This window comes from Vigna radiata, unplaced genomic scaffold (genome assembly GCF_000741045.1).
Source record: "Vigna radiata var. radiata cultivar VC1973A unplaced genomic scaffold, Vradiata_ver6 scaffold_365, whole genome shotgun sequence".
NCBI classification, from domain to species: domain Eukaryota; kingdom Viridiplantae; phylum Streptophyta; class Magnoliopsida; order Fabales; family Fabaceae; genus Vigna; species Vigna radiata.
The window spans coordinates 61,067-81,647 of NW_014542353.1; the positions used below are offsets into that span (position 1 = coordinate 61,067).

The 20,581-nt window shown below is 34.3% G+C and overlaps 2 protein-coding genes across 2 annotated transcripts; one reads left to right on the forward strand and one right to left on the reverse strand.

Annotated features, from left to right (window-relative positions):
• The first annotated feature begins 944 nt into the window (after positions 1-944).
• Positions 945-17,532, forward strand: LOC106779562 (alpha-glucan water dikinase, chloroplastic). The gene is made up of 34 exons (XM_014667687.2): positions 945-1,098; positions 1,248-1,512; positions 2,196-2,237; positions 2,343-2,452; positions 2,586-2,664; positions 2,795-2,886; positions 2,987-3,140; positions 4,917-5,138; positions 5,259-5,597; positions 5,683-5,790; positions 5,910-6,008; positions 6,097-6,234; positions 6,342-6,430; positions 8,191-8,325; positions 8,571-8,733; positions 8,826-8,915; positions 9,005-9,190; positions 10,018-10,080; positions 10,170-10,232; positions 10,315-10,374; positions 10,531-10,683; positions 10,784-10,867; positions 11,306-11,482; positions 11,561-11,667; positions 11,791-12,004; positions 13,023-13,126; positions 13,276-13,414; positions 13,511-13,636; positions 14,223-14,333; positions 14,977-15,075; positions 15,678-15,851; positions 15,968-16,060; positions 16,240-16,355; positions 16,983-17,532. The coding sequence occupies exons 2-34, from the start codon at positions 1,276-1,278 to the stop codon at positions 17,185-17,187; spliced, it is 4,371 nt and encodes a 1,456-aa protein (XP_014523173.1). The 5' UTR covers positions 945-1,098; positions 1,248-1,275; the 3' UTR covers positions 17,188-17,532.
• A 1,184-nt stretch (positions 17,533-18,716) lies between these two features.
• Positions 18,717-20,228, reverse strand: LOC106779561 (heme-binding protein 2). Its single transcript, XM_014667686.2, has 2 exons — positions 19,720-20,228; positions 18,717-19,457 (listed from the first exon to the last, which is right to left on the reverse strand). The coding sequence occupies exons 1-2, from the start codon at positions 19,929-19,931 to the stop codon at positions 19,043-19,045; spliced, it is 627 nt and encodes a 208-aa protein (XP_014523172.1). The 5' UTR covers positions 19,932-20,228; the 3' UTR covers positions 18,717-19,042.
• Between the last annotated feature and the right edge of the window lie 353 nt (positions 20,229-20,581).

Consider the following 20,581-nt stretch of genomic DNA (forward strand, 5'->3'; position numbering starts at 1 on the left):
ACGTAAATCTTTGCTACTCAAAATATGTAGACTTATTATAACGTACAAAACTATGTACGTCATAGTTCATTTTTGTACATCATAAAATATGATTTTTGTACTAGTGAATGTTTTCCTTTTCATAATACAAATTACTTCATGTTTTATAAAGTTAACAACGTCGTAATATATTTTAAAATGAACTATTCGGTTAAAAGAAAAATTTTATATATCTGGTTATAAATAGATAAAATGACTAGCAGTAAAAAAAATTGGAAGATCGTTATAAAAAATTAAATTAATACTATTTAAGTCTATATAAAGTTCAAGCTGAAAAATTCAAGACAGCCTTACAAGTGGCTCAACGTATCATGTTTTCAATGGACAGCAATGCAAAATCTTACTTTTACTTGTTTATGTCGCTTACACGTATCCATACATATAAGATAATTTTAGTTTCTAAAATGAATTTAAAAAAGAAAAACTAATCTTTTGCACTTCTTGCGTGGTGAATCCATGGGTGCCAATTGTGCGAACATTAAATCTCTCAAAACTTATCGTTGAATAAACCAATGGGAACTAGGCATTTGAAGTAACTTCAATAATAGTAAAATCCCAATAAAGTTACACAATTTCATTTGTGGACAAATAAGAGGCTTACTTAATTTGGAATTCCTCTTAATGCGGACAATTCTAACCGTGTGATTCACGTTGATTTTGTTTTCATTCATTGGGCAGAATCATGGTACTATTAGAATTAAATTCAAAAGCAGGGGCAAATAAGAAAGAAAGGGTTATGAATATCATAAAGAAGAAAGTATCAGCTCTCACGGGCCCCACGGGTTTCTCTCACAAACATTATGTCATCATGCGATGAAGCACGTGACAACTTCTCCAGCCCCATCCCCGTCCAATACCGCTCTGCCACGTGTCCATTCCCCTTGATATTACTTCTCTCAGCGTTCCAAGTGAACCAACCGATACCATACACACACTTCCAGGCTCTCTCTATCATCACAGTGAAGATTTTCTTTCTAATTTTACGTGATTCCAATCTCACACTCTTCTCGAGTCTCGACCGAAGCCACTCTCACCTTCCACCGATTGAAGAAGACGAAGGTTTCTTTTCTTTTCTTTCTCTGTTTTCTTCCAAATTTGCCTCTTCTCTTTCTCGTTCCTATTTATTCCTACTTTCTCGCATCGCGACGGTTGCTCATTGTGAATTTGAATGATTGACGGATTTTAATGCTTTCCTTGGATTTGTGTAGAGGAATAATAAGGAGTGGATCCGTGAAAATGAGCCAAAGTATCTTCCACCAAACGGTGCTTTGCCAAACGCAAACCGTTGCGGAACATCAAAGTAAGGTACGTTCCTTCCCGGTTAGTGTGAACAGAGTAAAGAAGAATCTTGCGCTTCGTACAAATTTTCGCGGGAACAGGCTCTGTGTGAGGAAATGCAAATTAGCCATGGGAAAGCACCGCCACGTCGACGCTATTCCACGCGCTGTGTTAACCACGAATCCGGCTTCTGAGGTATGCTCCAATCACCATAACATCATTACGTCGTTTCAATCTGATCATTATTATTATATTATCATCATCATCATTTATTTATTATTATTAATATTAGTATTGAAGGGAGAACTAATTATTCTAAAATAGTTGTTCCTCTTTACACCCTTTATTTTTTAAGGATCGAAATTATATTAAGAATAAAAAGAAAAGGAAGGATTCATTAAATTAGCAGTTAAATGTTAAATTAAGAAAACGTAAAGGTTGATAGGGAAGAGTAACACTTCCAGTCTCTCCTTCTATTATTATTATTATTATTATTTAAATTATTTAGCAGTTAAATGTTAAATTAAGAAAAAAATTACTGGAGGTCTAATAGGTAATCTTGAATGAAGCTTTGTAAAAAATGTAATCATAAAGAAACAGTAACTTTAATGGAAATGTTCGCTCTTTATAATGTCTCCAGCAGAACGTTAGAAAATTGCGTTTATTTTCTTGAGGCATTGGATTGAATGCTCATACATGAACATGACACGAGACAGTAGCTTGTGATGTAACTGTTAATTTGGGCATAAATCAACATTACGCGTTTTTGTGAGCGTATAAAATTTAATCAATAATATTCAATGTGTTCCTTTTCTTGTCTGTTTTTATTCACTGGAATTTGAGTGTTGTGTTGACTGCCTTTTTTGGCCATTGAACAGCTTTCTGGGAGGTTCAACCTTGATGGAAATATTGACTTGCAGGTATTCATGTGGCCCATAATATTGAATTGTGTTCATGGATGGTAAATATGAGATTATAGTAAAACATTGTTTGTTAGTTAATGATGGTGGTATTCAATGGAGCAGGTTAGTGTTAGTTCTTCACAACCAGGAGCTGCAACACAAGTAGATATTAAAGTTTCATATAGTAGCGGCTCTCTGCTTTTACATTGGGGAGTTGTGTGTGATCAGCCAGGGTATGTTCTGTACTAGTTAAGTTATTTTGATATTCCTCAAGCATTTTAGGTGTTTGGGTTAGTTAATAATAGTCTAATATATCTTGTAATTTGAAGGAGATTTGTTTCCCCTCGTTTTTTATTTTGTTTTCAGGAAGTGGGTACTTCCTTCTCGTCGCCCGGAAGGTACTAAAGTTTACAAAAACAAAGCTCTTAGAACTCCTTTCGTGAAAGTAAGTTTTCAACATTAATTGCAACATAAAAAAGAAGTTTTATCGGAATGTTGGTAAACTGACTTGACATCATTAAATATAGATTTCCATATTGTTTGACTAAATCCTTTTCTTGCTTTTCTTTTATTAGGCCGACTCGGAATCTTTCCTTAAAATAGAAATTTACGATCCTGCAGCACAATCCATTGAGTTCCTCATACTTGATGAGGCCAAAAATAAGTGGTGTGCTTTTCATAGCCTTGATTTTTTATCGCCTTTATTGAATAATAGTTTCACGGTAAACTTACACATAGTTATTTTTGTTTTTTTCTTCTAAATGCAGGTTTAAAAATAATGGTGAGAACTTTCACATTAAGTTACCAGTAAAAAATAAGCTATCTCAAGAAGTTTCAGTTCCTGAAGACCTTGTACAGATTCAAGCATATCTTAGGTGGGAACGAAAGGGTAAGCAGATGTACACTCCAGAGCAAGAGAAGGTCAGTAATAAAAATGGTCTTTCATGTCTTGCATTTAGCTGCAAGTTTTTGAAGTTTGCTGCCTACTTTGTTCCTTTCAGCTGATTCTTTTTTATAATTTCCTAGTTCTCCCTTTAGTTTGTTTGCTCTTCAATTGTGTTATATTAATTTTCTGCTTTTCATTCGAAGAATATTCTTCTGAATGTATCCATGGTAAACGTTCTTGGTTATGCTTGCCATAACAATCACTGAAAAAGACTAGTCTTTGCAATATAGTATAAATTCTATGCTCATGTATTGTGCAGGTTTATTGACATTCCCACTCCTGATCCTCATTTAAGTTGATTCTATCACATTGGGTTACTACGCGACCCACTCTCTGGATTTTGTCTTTAGCTTACATGAAATATTATTCAGAAGAAAGAGCATTTTTTCACTTGTGATTGAGAATAAACTGCCAAAAGCATCATCTCTTTCTTCTCAGCTAAGATTATTTTCTTGTGCCTGTTGGATAGGCACCTCACTACACCATAGAGTGTGTTACGTGACCGAGTATGAGAAGTAACGAAATCAACCTCTCACACACTCCAAACAAGAAAAAGAATAATGAAAAAACAAAATTGAACAAATAAATATCTTTTATTGATGGTAATATCTGAATAAACAAAAGTAAACAATAATTGGGAGTATAACCTTCAATTATTTTTAATAACTGGGAGCAGGATCTCCGTCAGTTACAAAACTCACAAATCAAAAACATATCCTTAACTCTAGACTCTAACTTTATTTATACTCATTATTTCCGGTCCATCTCTTACTAAATATTTTCCTGGAATATATTTGCATTTAATATAAATATCCCTATATATAAATATCTCCCCATATATTACCTTACCATATATCCTTAATTATAAATATCTTATATTGAATATTTTCTTAGAATATATATTTATTTACTCTAATTAACTTATACTGAATATCTTATATTGAATATTTTCCTAAAATATATATTTATTTACTCTAATTAACCTATACTATATTTATTTACTTTAATTAACTATCCTCTCACCTTATACCCTAACAGAGTGTCTCTGGAAGAACACTTTTGCATACAAGATATTTTTTATTATTTTTAAATTATTCTTTGGATATCCATGCTCTACAACATGTTAACCACTCTAAATAGACTGATAATTGTGTTAAAATATTGTTTATTATATTCATCATTTGGTTTTGTAATGATTAGACAGTTATTAGGACTTAGGTCATGGTGCACATTTTGTTAGTGGTGGTTATTCTGCCATAAAATGGGGGTTATATAGGGGGAAGTTAAAAGGAAAAGTCCCTTGTACAACAGGCTCTGGGAGTTAGATCTTCTATGCAAATTTGTTATTATTTGATTGTTCATTGCTGTTATAAAAAGCACTGCTTTACATGCTCCTTAAATTATTCTCTTGAACAAGAATTCTCTACGTGAAACTGCCAGAACTGAAAAGTAAAGAGGAAGTGGAGGAGGTTGGTAGGGGTTACTTTTACTGGATTTGATTCTTTCGTTTTTGTAAAAAGAATGACAATTATGATTCCTTCCTTTTGGTTTGTAAGTTTATGATCGCAATTTGTTCTGTGTAGTTCACTTATGGATAATCTAACATTACATGGAAAATGGATTTAGTGACAGCCTTCTACTTTTGCTGGAATTCAACATTAGCCTGTCATATTTTACTGCTCTGCTCAGGACTACAGCATTTTTCCTTCACATACATGATTAATATATAATTTCCTCCTCAATTATGTTAGGCGGAATATGAAGCAGCTCGGCAAGAACTATTGGAGGAAGTATCTAGGGGTACTTCTGTACAAGATCTTCGTGCAAGGTTAACTAAGAATACTAAAGCTGTTGAAGTGAAGGAGCCTTCTGTTTCTGAAACAAAGACTATCCCTGATGAACTTGTACAAATTCAAGCTTATATTCGTTGGGAAAAAGCTGGGAAGCCCAACTACTCTCAGGAACAACAACTTGTAACTTTGTGACATCCTCTCTAATTTCTACTTTTCTGTTCAATATTAATTACGTAGGTTGTGAAATTGTAATTCATTTTATCTAACAGAACTTTTTGGCACTCGCTGCTTAATTGTCAGATAGAATTCGAGGAAGCAAGAAAAGAGTTATCAGCAGAGCTTGAGAAGGGTGCTTCTTTGGACGAGATACGAAAGAAGATTATCAAAGGAGAAGTACAAACTCAAGTTGCCAAGCAATTGAAAACAAAAAAATACTTCCGTGCTGAAAGAATACAGAGGAAAAAGAGAGATTTGAGGCAGATTATCAACCGACTTGTTGATGAAAATATAGTCGAACAATTTAAAGATGTTCCAAAGGTCTTGACAGTAATTGAACAGTATGCCAAGGCAAGGGAAGAATATGAAAGTGGTCCTGTTTTGAACAAGAAAATATACAAGCTTGATGATAATGATCTTTTGGTGAGATAATTTTGCCAAATTGATGTTTTGAGCTGGTAGGTCTTTTATTGACCATCCGATTCTGATAGTCTTTCATATCTTTAAGGTTCTCGTTACCAAAGATGCTGGTAAGATTAAGGTTCACCTGGCTACAGACTCAAAGAAACCTCTTACACTTCACTGGGCCTTATCTAGAACATCTGAAGAGTGGTTGGTGAGTGTTTATTGTACTATATACCAGATTAAGGTTCACCTGGGTGTTAAAATTGTGTTGTTTGTTTCATCATATTGTTTAAGGCATTTTATTTACAATAAACTCATTGGCAATCTTAGTTACCACCTGGAAATGCTCTGCCCCCTGGATCTGTTGCTCTGACTGAGGCTGCTGAAACACCTTTCAAAGCTGGTTCTTTGTCTCATCCTTCCTTTGAGGTGTCTACAATACCAATCCGAAGTATTTTAAGTCTTTAGACCTTTGGATTTTAATCTAAAAGTTTAATAACATTAATTTAATTTTCAGGTCCAGTCCTTGGATATAGAGGTTGATGATGATACTTTTAAAGGAATACCATTTGTCATTTTATCGGAAGGAAACTGGATAAAGAACAATGGATCAAATTTTTATATTGAATTTACCGAAAAGAAGCAGATACGAAAGGTTACACTTCCTGAAATTGTGTTTGTATTTCTTCTTTCTCCAATTATGTTGGCCTATGTCACCATGGTATCTTGATCAACAATATATATTTGTTTTCCCATTAAAAGGATTTTGGTGATGGCAAAGGTACAGCCAAGTTCTTGTTGGATAAAATAGCAGAAAAGGAAAGTGAGGCACAAAAGTCCTTCATGCATCGGTTAGTAATCCCTTGAAAACTTTTACTACTTTATTGAATTGTCGTTATCTGTCATTTAGAACTAGAAATAGGGTTTTGTACGGGATCTTAGCAAACCTTATTTTCTGTTACTATTGTGGCAAAGCATGTGGCTTATAGACTGGCGAAGGTCCTCCACTGATAATTGTATTCTTAACAGCAATTTGAGCTTCTTATCACCAGCTACCAATGCGATATGCTATGTCTTTGTGTTTGAGCATGTAAAACCAAAGGTTTCGTTGAGTTATTGGGTTCTTGAAAATACTATTTATGCATTTTATGTTATTTTTTATATCCATGAAAGATTAATCTTAGATCTGTCATGTTGTGAACCATATTAATACTAAAGAATTGCTATGTTGAAAGTGGTAGACATCTATCAAACTATGAATGGAAGAAGAAAGGAGGTTTAAGTGAAATAACTTTATTTTTATTGGATTGGATTTGGTTGACTGGGTACCTTAATTTGATTTATAAGACGGTATAGGTGAGAGATATGTATAACCAAAACCTTTCTAACATAATTTCGGTTATATCATTTTTAATTTGATACCATTTATATGCAATGAAATTTTAATGGATAAGTAGGTAACCTATTTTCTGACAGCGATTAGAAATTATATGTTTTATTAGTAAAAAAACTATATATTTGGTTCATCTTATCACCACCTCTATATAAGGCTTTTGAATGTTGGTTATTTTCTAAAAATAGTGTCATAGATTTCAATTTCAAAGTGAAGCTCCAAATTAATGTCATCAACTTTTGATATGTGTGCGTTTTAAAAGATCAGTTAGCCAATATCAAAGGTATGAATGTCAGAGGGGACTGCGTTACCATTTTGTTTCATGGAAGTAATGGTGAATGATTGAAAGTTGTCCCTAAATTCATCTTTTGTAGTGTCATAGGTACGTAGAAAAAGTTGTTAATTGTCAGATGATAAACTGCCCTGACGATTACTTTTTGATATTCTTGGACTAATATTTAATTTTTGCTTGTTTGTTTATTTTGCATACTCAACTTATTGGCACCTTTATTCCCTGACCACTCACTGTAGGTTCACCGATATACTCACTAGGGTCTGGGATATTATCACATGCTTCTTTTGGGAAGAAAACTAGGACGTTTGTATATTCAGCCTAATATTAACTTACCTACTACCTTTACCTTGTTTTTCCCTTCTTTTGACTTTAGAACAAAGCAAAGATAGTTCTTCTCAATATTAATGAAATACATGAAAAGAAATAATCAGGCATTTACAAAACAAAGTATCCTACCTATGTTTCTTTAGTGGATTTTAGTTTGAACAGAACTAGATTTTCTCCCCTTACTGTTATTCTCTCTTTGGATTTTTAAGTTTGTTGACTGTTCATACTTTTAGGTTCCCTGTCAAAGGCTCAGTCTCTTTTGGGGTTCAGTCATGTATCATTGCTTATTGATACTAGTAGATAACAACATTTTACTTAGAGAAGTTTTAACAACGTTCTTTCTGGCACACTCTTCTCAATATACTAGTAGTGGATGAAACTCATGTAGGTTTCACTGAATAGCGAGACACATAAATTTCACTTAATAATATGGATGTGTTGAATAGTGTGTGTAAAAGCTTGGAATCTTTCGTTATTAATTTCCCTTTTTCAAAACGAACCTTGATGCATTTAACTGAACAAATACGAAATATATTTTAGGTTGTTACTTTTTCCATTGGTTCTGAGATGCTCACCCATCCTTTTTTCCCCTTCAGATTTAACATTGCATCGGACTTGATAGATGAAGCCAGAAGTGCCGGTCGACTGGGTCTTGCGGGAATTTTGGTGTGGATGAGATTCATGGCTACAAGGCAGCTCATATGGAACAAAAATTACAATGTGAAACCACGGTAGATTTCCTTATGAAATCGTTATCATCACTTGGTTTGTGAACTTCTTATAATGAATAATATTAACCATTCTGGGAAACGAGGATTATGAATCACAAATAGCTTTCTGCTTTAGATTTGGCTAGTTTATTGTCTTTCTTTTGTAAACAGTCTTATTCATTTTCTATATAGTTTATGATTATGTCTGTCCTGTTTATACGGTTGATCGTATTCTTCTAGTAAGTCTTGGTTACTGATTGGAACAGTGAGATAAGTAAAGCACAGGATAGGCTTACAGACTTGCTCCAGGATGTTTATACAAGTTATCCACAATATAGAGAAATTGTGAGGATGATCTTGTCTACTGTTGGTCGTGGAGGTGAAGGAGATGTTGGACAAAGGATTCGGGATGAAATACTTGTTATTCAGGTATATTTGATTTTTATTTGCTTTTCTATAGCGTCTGCATATTTCCCTCTTTGCTGCATATGGATTAATCTTATGCAAAATTTTTATTACAGAGAAATAATGATTGCAAAGGTGGAATGATGGAGGAATGGCACCAGAAGTTACACAATAATACTAGCCCTGATGATGTTGTGATCTGTCAGGTAATGTATTAAATGTAGTTGTTATTCTCTTTGTAATTCCTTATGGTTTGCCTTATCTTCCTTACCTTTATTGTTTTGGTTCTCTCCAGGCGCTAATTGATTATATAAACAGTGACTTTGATATTGGTGTTTACTGGAAAACATTGAATGACAACGGAATAACAAAAGAACGGCTTCTGAGCTATGATCGAGCCATTCATTCTGAACCAAATTTTAGGAGAGATCAGAAGGAAGGTCTTCTGCGTGATCTGGGAAACTACATGAGGACTTTGAAGGTTGTATTTATATATGCGGTTTTAATTATGTGTTTTCCAATTAGTGAATGTACATTAGTTGAAAATTATCTTGGCTTCTATTCAATTCTTTTTGTTATAAATTCTTATTGTCGTGCTAATATGGTTCCGCTTATAAGTTGGGAGTGATCGTGATAGAATAGTTGCTATCTCTGTGTATACATGATAACATAAGTAAATAAAGTTGTTAGGAACCTAGAAACAGTGATGAAAGGACAAGACAGAAAAAGAGGCAACGATAAAGTCTTGTACTGTATTATTCACTTTACATTGTAAAAACCAAAGCTTACAAAGGAAAACTACTTTTTCCTTTCTCACAGGGTTCTCCCTGTCACAAACATCAATTCGGAAAGACTCCCCTAGCTCTCCTTAACATGACAATATATAGAATTTTACAAAAAGTCTTCATCTCATATCAGATAACAGCTAACTGTTAGGCAGTTAACTGCTTCTGCTTTTATTTTTCTTCCTGTAGTATACTTTCAAGACCCCCCTCCTTTTTCCCTCGCCTATAAGAAGTGGAGATCATTTTTTTCAGATAAGGTTTGTTTCTTGTTGCCAATGATAAGCTGCAAGGGTTTTTCAGAAGTGGAGGGCAAGGTTCATTGGGCTTCTACCTCACATTCTGTATTAATCTAATACTGCTACTGATATGAAGATTTGTTCCACCTTTAGTTACCTCTTTGGTGGTCTTAGAAAATTGTCCATTCCTGTATTTCCCACCATAGTATACCCTTGGAAATATTTGCCTTACATTGTGGATTATATTTTGTCATATGGTGATTTTGGTTTGATTACATTATATGCAGGCAGTTCATTCAGGTGCAGATCTTGAATCTGCTATTGCAAATTGTATGGGCTACAAATCTGAGGTAACAAGACAGCTAAGATCTCTGTTACTCATCCTTTTCTTATATCTTGATATTTTCATGGAATTAATTTACACTTAATTGTTTCTCAGGGTCAGGGCTTCATGGTTGGGGTGCAGATAAATCCAGTGCCGGGTTTGCCTGCTGGTTTTCCAGTAATGTTTATTAATTCTTTATAAATCCATTTGTGATGATGTTATGTCTTCTGAAATATAACAAATATAAATCCACAAGCAGGGATTACTAGAGTTTGTCATGGAGCACGTTGAAGATAAGAATGTTGAACCACTACTTGAGGTATACATTGAAATTATATAATTTATGTATGAGAAGAGGAAAAAGTGAGAATATTTAATTAATGAATAATGTTAAATTGATATTGATTTGATGTGATGTGAAACACAAAGCGCCAGTCCTATTAATATATGTTATATGTTTGCTTCTATTCAATAGGGATTGCTTGAGGCTCGTGAGGAACTCCAACCATCACTTAGTAAATCCCAAAGTCGTCTGAAAGATCTTATATTTTTGGATGTTGCTCTTGATTCTACCGTTAGAACGGCAGTGGAAAGGGGTTATGAGGAATTAAACAATGCTGCACCTGAGGTAATTCCGTGTTTTTAAATGTTGATTGCTGAATTTTTTTGTATCGATACATATTATTTTAAATCAAGTTCTGTTATACACTGGTGTGTGGAATTTGCAGAAAATAATGTACTTCATCTCCTTGGTTCTTGAAAATCTTGCACTTTCATCAGATGACAATGAAGATCTTATCTACTGTTTGAAGGTATAGTGAGTTGTCCATTTTTGTTTCGTATTCATTAGTTGGGTTATTTCAAAACGCAGACTCAGGCTTATCAAGCCTGTAGATGTGGTATGTCATCTGAAAATGTTTTCACTAACAACGAAGACTTGGGTTGTGCATTGCTTTAAAATGTCTTAAATGCAAACTGAATTTAATTGCAGCGACAAAGTAGTAATTATTGGTATAACTGAGAAAACAAAGTAGTAATTATTTCGGATTTGTTTGAAATAACTGAGAAAACAAAATTATTTCAAAAATCAATTATATGTATAATTGATTATGGAAAAAATCATTTGTATTTGTGTAAGTTTGCTGAGAGCTGGTTTGAAGATAATTTATTTCATTTGGATGTGCGAAAAAGAATATGTATATGCAGATAAAGTAAAATATCCATTAATATTTCTTTGTTTTATTTTGAAGGGATGGGATCTTGCCTTGAGCATGTGCAAGAGTAATGACACTCATTGGGCATTGTATGCTAAATCAGTCCTTGACAGAACCCGCCTTGCACTCACAAACAAGGCTCAATTATACCAGGAAATTCTGCAACCATCGGCAGAATACCTTGGATCACTGCTTGGTGTGGACCAATGGGCTGTATGTATTTTTTGGTTTGTTTTGTTCTCTATCTTTCTATTTTGCCTTTGTTTGTCTCTAGAAAATCTCCCGCTGCAGGTGGAAATATTTACTGAAGAAATTATCCGTGCTGGATCTGCTGCCTCTTTGTCTACTCTTCTAAATCGACTGGATCCTGTGCTCCGAAAGACAGCTAATCTTGGAAGGTGAACTGATCATGCTTGTTCCTGATTTCATCTTCAATATAGTCAACAGGCTAGACCATACATAATCATTCTGTTGTTTGGATAATTATAACCTTCTAATCTAATTGTAATTGTCTCAAATAGCTGGCAAGTTATTAGCCCAGTTGAAACTGTTGGATATGTTGAGGTTGTAAATGAGTTGCTTGCTGTTCAAAACAAATCATATGAGCGACCAACAATTTTGATAGCCAAGAGTGTAAAAGGAGAGGAAGAAATTCCAGATGGTACAGTTGCTGTCCTGACACCAGATATGCCTGATGTCCTATCTCATGTTTCTGTTCGAGCAAGAAACAGCAAGGTATCATCTTACTTTGGATAGCCAGACTATTTTGCGTATATTTAAGGATGCTATTATTAAATGGTGAACCTGTGTGTTTCATGTTCAATTTGGCACTAGATTAGTGTATCTATAGTCAAATAGCGCACAGTCACTCTTTAACTATGATGACATTTGAGTGCATGCTCCCTCAGTAAATTAGCATACTCCAACAACTGTATTTATATTGAAAACTACTTACCTTCGTTCTCAGCTGATTCGAAATTTGATTCTCATTAAATTCAACATCCAATCATTCAGAGACGGTGATATTGTTAGTGTTAATAATGTAAACAAAAGGTTTTTCTGGGAAATTCAAGGACAGTTGGATCAAAAGACCAGGATTTGGAAGGTTTACACATAAAAGGTCAAAATGTAAATGACCAGGAGAACTTACTGATTGGGAGAGTGTAGGAATTTGTATTCACGTTGTTGGGAGTCAGTTACTCCTTACTAGGCTAACGAGGATATTCACACACATTGTGAGACCCAGTTATTAAACATAAAGGAGGGGTAGAATCCGGGAATCTGAATGTTGTTAGCAGTTTTTTGCTGTAGCTTGGGCAGAGATTGCCTTCTATATGAAGTCTTAGCATCTGGTTAGTGAAAGAGAGTTTACAAATCCTTTGTTATTTCTGTAATTTTATCCATCTTTTCTCTTGTGGCTTGGGTTTCTACCAGGATTGATATGAATTGCAAATTTAGACTTGACCAGTTTTGAGGATTTGATTAAAAGACTTGACATGCTTATTCAGCTAACCTGTTATAGAGTGCAATGTCTGTTAATCTAAGACATAAAATAGAAAAATTAGTTATCATATTTATGTTATGGTTTTTTAACCAAACACAACTGTTGTGAGCCATGTAATCAATTTCATCACGTGGGATAAGGTTATTGTTGTTGTTATGTCATATTTACCATGCTTATGATGAGCTATTTATTGCTAAGAAGATTTTGAAATGCAATGACTGTAAAAAGCTGAAGTTTTGAGTTTTCCAGGTTTGTTTCGCTACATGCTTTGATCCCAATATCCTTGCTAACCTCCAAGAAAATAAAGGAAAGCTTTTGCGCTTAAAGCCTACATCTGCTGATGTAGTTTATAGGTAACATTGTTTCTGCTTTAGATTGAAGTCCTAAAGATGTTTAAATGCCTTCCTGTTAAAATATTCACTTCACCTCCTAATGCTTAACCTGAATTGCTGTGTTTTATTTCCTTATGCGATTTTTCTTTATTTTGTGGCATTTCTTACAGTCAGGTCAAGGAGGGGGAGTTTACTGATGACCAATCAACTCACTTGAAAGATATTGGTTCAGTGTCACCTATATCTCTGGCGAGAAAGAAGTTTAGTGGTAGATATGCTATCTCATCCGAAGAATTCACTGGAGAAATGGTTAGGTTTCAAAATGACCTACATGTGTCGGTATACATATGCATTTTTCTAATACATGTTTCCTCCAGAATAACTTGCTCAAGGTTATGTTCCCAGGTTGGAGCTAAATCTCGTAATATTGCTTATTTAAAGGGGAAAGTAGCTTCTTGGATTGGAATTCCTACCTCAGTTGCCATACCCTTTGGAGTTTTTGAACATGTTCTGTCTGATAAATCAAATCAGGTTCTATATATTATCTTTTTTGTCCATATTTTTCATGTTGCTTAATGAACGGGTGCATCTCGTATTTTGTGATCATCGTGGATTTTCCATGTATATCAACTAGTGTGATTTTTTAATAATTCGAATTGGAATTTGGAATACACACACATTGGCTTCTGATTTTGGCCTTTTGAATTGCTAAACCTATTGTATTCAATCCATTGCAGTTTTCAATTTGTATACAAAAAGGTTGGTAACTCTTAAATCTTAATGGGTGCATATATTGAATGTGAACTTTTAAGGTGCTAAATTGAATTTTCATAACAATTTATAATAACTGAACCTTAATACATTTCAAGTGCTCTACCCTTTAAAAAATGGAGTTCCCCTACTTCATGTTGCTGTTAGTGGTTGTTTTTAACCTAGGAGTAAAATTGAGGTTATGGCAGAGGCAAAATCTTATACTAAAGGATAGTATTCCATAGGATTAATCTCAAAGATTGTTTAACTTCATGGTTGACATATATGACTTATCTCATTTTTCATTTACTTTATGCTTGCCTTTCCTGTAGTCTAATGAAATCTTGGACTGCATATTAACCAACAGGCAGTGGCTGAGAGGATCAATATTTTGAAAAAGAAGCTAATAGAGGGGGACTTCAGTGTTCTCAAGGAGATTCGCGAAACAGTTTTACAATTGAATGCACCACCCCAGTTGGTATGTTTCTTTTAGTACCGGCTTAACTTTTACATGGTACAATAAACATTTATTTATCTTGATTCTTTGTTGCTTTTACTATTAAAAGGCCACTACTCTGAATATAGAGCCTAGTGCCATGATTTGATTTATGTAACTAACACCACTTAACAGGACAAGGTTTGGTCTTGATGGTTATATATGTTAATATTACACAGGGTTTCCGTGTAATCTAGTGTAGCATTTTGGTATTTCTTGTATGTCAAACTGTACAATTATTGGTCCCTATTTATTATGTACTTGACTGGTTGAAGAAAACTGCTTAATTAAGTTTTAAATTCTCCCTCTCTAGTAGTTCCACTTGAATTGGGATTCCGACAATCATTCTAATGAACACGAGTCTAAATTTTTCTGTTATGACACCCCATATACCCCTCTCACCTCTTCCAAATATTTATTGCAAATCTCTCATTTATTCTTCTAAGAAGAAGCTGACCTTTACTTTTGTCTCATGCGACATATTACCGTTAATCCTGGTGGAATACCAAAAGTTGATATCTAGTCTAAAGTTCTTCGGCTATCCTGCAATTTTTAAACTATTCCGTGTAAATGATGTGGAGTCTTATCGATGAAGCCAATGAATTTATACATTAACTATATTCAGGTTGAGGAGTTGAAAACTAAAATGAAGAGTTCTGGAATGCCTTGGCCGGGTGATGAAGGTGAACAGAGATGGGAACAAGCTTGGAAGGCTATAAAAAAGGTTAAGACTTCTCTCCTTGTTTGCATGAACTAGGTTTGATATATCTTATGCAAGAGATTTTTTTTTTTTTTTTTTGTGTATTTTGTCACTGCCCATTTTTACTATGGTCAACATAAATTTGAAATATTTTTCAGGAGATGTTATTGGAGACCAATATTTAAGTTCTCTATTCTTCATTTTCGTATCACATACTCTGCATATGATGCCTTCTGGAAATCATATGTTCTATGCTTTCCCCCTTAATCATTTAACGTTATCTTTTCATGTTTCTTTTTTTTTTTCTCAATCGTGAATTTGTTGGCTCCTGGATATTCAGATATAGAAATACTTAATAGGATGCATTGTGTGGGTTAAAAATTTATTCACAATCTACTATTCACCGATTTTCCTTGTTTGTCCTTTATATTTGAAAATCTCCCCAAGTTGTTGCACCTGGACATGCTTGCAATGTACAGTCAAAATTAATATATTCCTACATATACATGTTAGAGATGTAGTTTAGATCTATTTCGAATTTTAGTGAAAAAACCTTCATATTTGTGTATAATACTATTTTAGTGGTCACGAATCAATATCATTTATTTGTTTGATTCATTAAAAAGGTGTGGGGCTCCAAGTGGAATGAAAGGGCATACTTCAGCACACGAAAAGTTAAATTGGACCACGAGTATCTTTCCATGGCTGTCCTTGTTCAGGAAGTGGTAAATGCTGATTATGCTTTTGTCATCCACACGATTAATCCGTCCTCTGGGGATTCGTCAGAGATATATGCTGAGGTATGTTTAATGATGTCATGTTTTCCCGTATTCTTCCGCCCATTTAAGGAAACGTATTCACTATTGAATCGATATGGGAAAGAAGCTATTTTAACTGTGGTACTTTTTTGATATAGGTGGTAAAGGGACTTGGAGAAACACTTGTTGGAGCTTATCCAGGTCGTGCTTTGAGTTTTGTCTGCAAAAAGAGTGATTTGAACTCTCCTCAGGTAATTCTGCAAGATCGTTTTGTTTTTGTAGTATTTTGTATGGTTAATTCCCAAGTTATCATTCTTTTATTGATTATGTCAAATATAAGAACATCATGAACATATGAATTTATCTTTACCAGTACGGAATTTGTTTTTGGAGTTTTTTCTTATTTTGCTTATTTTTTGGGCTTCCTTAGATTATGGGTTATCCTAGCAAACCTGTTGGCCTATTTATAAGACGGTCAATTATTTTTCGATCTGATTCCAATGGTGAAGACCTAGAAGGTTATGCTGGTGCAGGTCTTTATGACAGGTGAACTTCGACAACTCTTCACTGATGATCATCTTCTATATAAACTTTGTTTGGATTAACTTTTATGAGAAAGTAGAACGAATTAACCTTCCTTGTCAGTTAAAATTAACTTGGGCATAAGGTAAAATTAATCTTTTTCCTGATAAAAAAAATTGAACTTTTAGAATAACTTAATTTATTTACCTTTTAATTTTCTTCTATGAAACAGGGTCATAGCGAATGAAATGATGGCATTGAACTGTATCCATATGTTTTATTATCTTAATGCGATGCCAATCATTTTAACTGTTTTCCCCTTGTGATATGAAACTGCGGCAAGAATTATATCTAATGTACACAAGTCATTTTCAATTGAACATGGAATTTGTCTAGCTTTACATAACTTGCCTGGCTTAGCAAATGATATGTGTATGGATAAGAGAGTATAATTAGCTATACTGGTAAATGTATCTCATTTTTGGGTCATTCTGTTTTCATAAATAATGCCAACACTGAGGATATAAGAAATTAGAACGTGCATTGATATTTGGGAAATTAGATTTGTCTTGTGAACTCCTTGAAGTAATTATTTTCCAATTCCATTTCATGCTTTCTGACATCGATTTACTGAATTTCCTTTCTGAACAGTGTGCCAATGGATGAAGAGGAGACAGTGGTGCTTGATTACTCATCAGACCAACTGATCCTTGATGGAAAATTTCGCCAGTCAATCTTGTCAAGCATCGCCCGTGCAGGAAATGAAATTGAAGGTTTATATGGCTCTCCTCAGGACATTGAAGGTGTCATCAAGGATGGAAAACTCTATGTTGTCCAGACCAGACCACAAATGTAGACTTCTACCACCCATATCTTTTAAACCCACCTACCTCTACTTTCTTCATCTCCGTGCAATATGGCGTTTCAAACGTGCCCATGCCACCATCTGCCAGTTCAACATTTAAACCTGCGGATTACAAAATTTGGCTTTATAGATTTAATATACGTGATATATTCAATTTTAAGGAATAATTTATAAGTGTATAAACATAGAATAATGTAAATTAAGAAAAATTAAATAGCTTTCTTTTTCCTCACCATAAATTATATCTACTGCTACTTCTAAATCAAGTTTGTGTTTTTACTTGAGGGGTGTATGGACCGGGATCAGGTTAATAATATTCGAAGTACCTTTTTTATATTCTGCATTAGTTAAAATCATTACTTTACTATAGTATTCGATAGTTCGACTGTTTCACTGTATTTGATGCTAGCACTCTATATAAAGTTTCGAGGACGATCATAAAAGAAACGACTCACTTTTAGGGACAACCAGAAGGTTGGCTTTCTGGACATCTTATCTTTTCTTGGGCTTCTCTATTTTTCTATCCTCTTTCATATCTCTTGATTCTTTTATGATCATGCTTCTTTAGAAGTTTTTTTTTTTTTTTTACCTGTGAAGGCTGAATACCAAAAAAAGAGAAAGTGAGCATCATGAGCATTTCCAATGTTGGAAAGAGGCTAATACTATTTTGTTAGTTGTGGCATTAACAGCTGGCATGGCGAAAAACATTTCCATATTCTGATTCTTTAAAAATAATAATTGCTAAATCGCATACTGTTTAACCTAAAGCTTTGACAACCAGATGAAACAATAATTATTTTCACTTCGTCGGCAAAGAGATGTGTTCACAGGTTTTTGTGCATAATCTTATACTCTTATTCTTAAGATCTATACCTCCATCCATCTCATTGTCTGTAGCAACTGGCATAAGCAGTTGAAAATGAAAAAAAATAAAAACAACTTAGTCCACATCATTTGAAGTTATCAATATGTTTATGGATTGACTCATTGCCACCCATGGTCATAGTCTGTAATTGCTTCTTCTATCAAAGACTATTGAACTTCGAGATATTTTCCAAAACTCGTTAGCAGTATTTTGTTTTTCAAAATCTTTTGCTAAAACCTCACCATCTAACCTTGATAATATGTATTTTTTTTTTTTTTAATTATAAGCGCGTTGTGCGGACGTTAGACAAGCTGATAATGCTTCTCCTTCCAACATTATCTCCCATAACGACATCTTTACCTTGACACTGTTTTGGCAAATAGATTTTTCACTTCCAACTTGCGCCATAACTATTTTAGGCTAATTTGTTATAAAATGTGAATTGGAGAAAATAAACTTTTCAAAATACAAGCGACACAGAATAATGCTATTCAAAGAATTGAATTATGGCGGTTATATGAATGAATTCAAATAATTATTTAGCATCATCCAAATGCTGGCTAAACAGCAATTAGTAACAAATAATTCTATCCTAAACCATTCAATAGGAACTATTTCTATATTCTAAGTAAACCATCAAATGTTTTATAATTTACTTTTATTTACATTAAACCCTCCTCGAACGCCGAAACAGTAGACATTTCACATATAAATGATATCATTGACACAAGCCATTTCAAGAGTGGCGGATCTAAGACCTGAAATCAGTGGGACAAGTCAAGTAGTGTATCTATACACTTTAAGTTACACACAGGTCTATCATAGAACAATGATAAACAATTTCAAATATATAAAATTAGAGGGTAAAATTAACTTTTTTTCAGATACTTAATAATAATTTTAGGTGTACACATAGGTCCGCCACTGCATTCCAAGCACAATGACACAAACAAGATACTGCACTTCAACGGAGAAAAACACTCAGCACTGCGTCCCAATTCCCGACACATTTATCCACACTTCATTTAAGCGTTGAGTAGTATTATGAGAGGAAGCATTGTAGTTGGCAATGATATAGGAGGTGGTATCTTGTATTGTTATGGATTGCTTGTTTAGGGTAGTTACAAGAGCTTCGATTTCTTTGTTAATATTATGATCATTCGCATACCCACTGAACTTCCTAACTGCTATGCACCGACTTTTCCACTTCTCTATCCACAGCTTCAGTTCAGGATTGGGCAGCGGAGGTTTCCCATGAAAGCGAGTTGATATGAATATTCTTACAATATAGGCATTCCCAGAGGGTGACGATGAAGACGGCACACTCGTTAAGGCTGGAGCAGTAAATGCAATTTTTGAAGAATTCGAGTTCGCGCCATGGATATACTGGTACAACCTGGTGCATCATTAACAATCACTTATTAACAAAAGGATTATGTTATAGCCATCAGCACATCATTATCAACAGCATAGGTACACAAAATCTATTTTAGAATTTCAGTCATAGTTTGTTAAGTAGAGTATTTGAATGAAAGTTAATCTGAAAAGGAAAGAGAAGAGTGAAGATGCGGTGAAAGCAAATACTCTTGCACATGTTTTGCAGAAAAAAATAAACATCAAGAAAAGGAGATTTTAAGATGCAGAGTAAAAGATAAAACCTTTGAAATCCATTTCTGTAGGACTGGTCAAAGGAAGTTCCAGAGACACGGGCTGATACCCACGTGGATTCATTGTAGAGTCTAATCTGAAAATCTGATTGAGAGAGTATGACCGTGTAGTTGGGTAATTCAATAGCCTGCAGTATGTTACCACTGCACCAACAAACTGCTATGAACAAATAGTAAAGAAAGTGCAGCATTGCTGTTTCCATCACTGCCTCTCTTCTCTTTACAGATTATTTGCCCATTTTAAATAGGCAGAAGCAGCACACAGAAAATAAGTGGAAGCAGGAGTGGGGTGGGGTTTTCGTCATTAATCATTACCTATTTTATTCCCTTCCTCTTTTACTTTTGAAAAATATACTCGGACACCGGACACCTGTCACGTCATTAGTCGACGTTTAAGAAAATAAAAAAAAATAAAAAATGACATGGATTAGTAGAGGGTTTGAAAGAAAAAAGAATAAAATATTCAGAATTTAAATTTCATTTTCAGAGATTGAGAAAGAAACTCTAGAGAGAAACTCTCCACTCCAATGAGAAAATCCTCGTCACATTTCCACCATTCGCCGTTAAACGGCCACCGGAGGACGACCCAGAGGCTCTATCGTCGATGATCTTCGCATCTCTTCCCACAAGTCACGTCTTGTTAAGTCCCTGGCAAGTGTACCGGATCGTTATCAAGTAATATAAAATGGGTAAGTCCAAGTATCGTTTCCCAAAGGACTCTTAGGCCTTAACTTTCGTGTAACCTAATTGTGTAAGACTTGAGAAGAAATTGATTTTAAGTTTTTAAATGCAAAAACAAAAGTAAACATGCAAATGCAATGAATCAATGGTTGAGGAAAAACTATGGATGAAT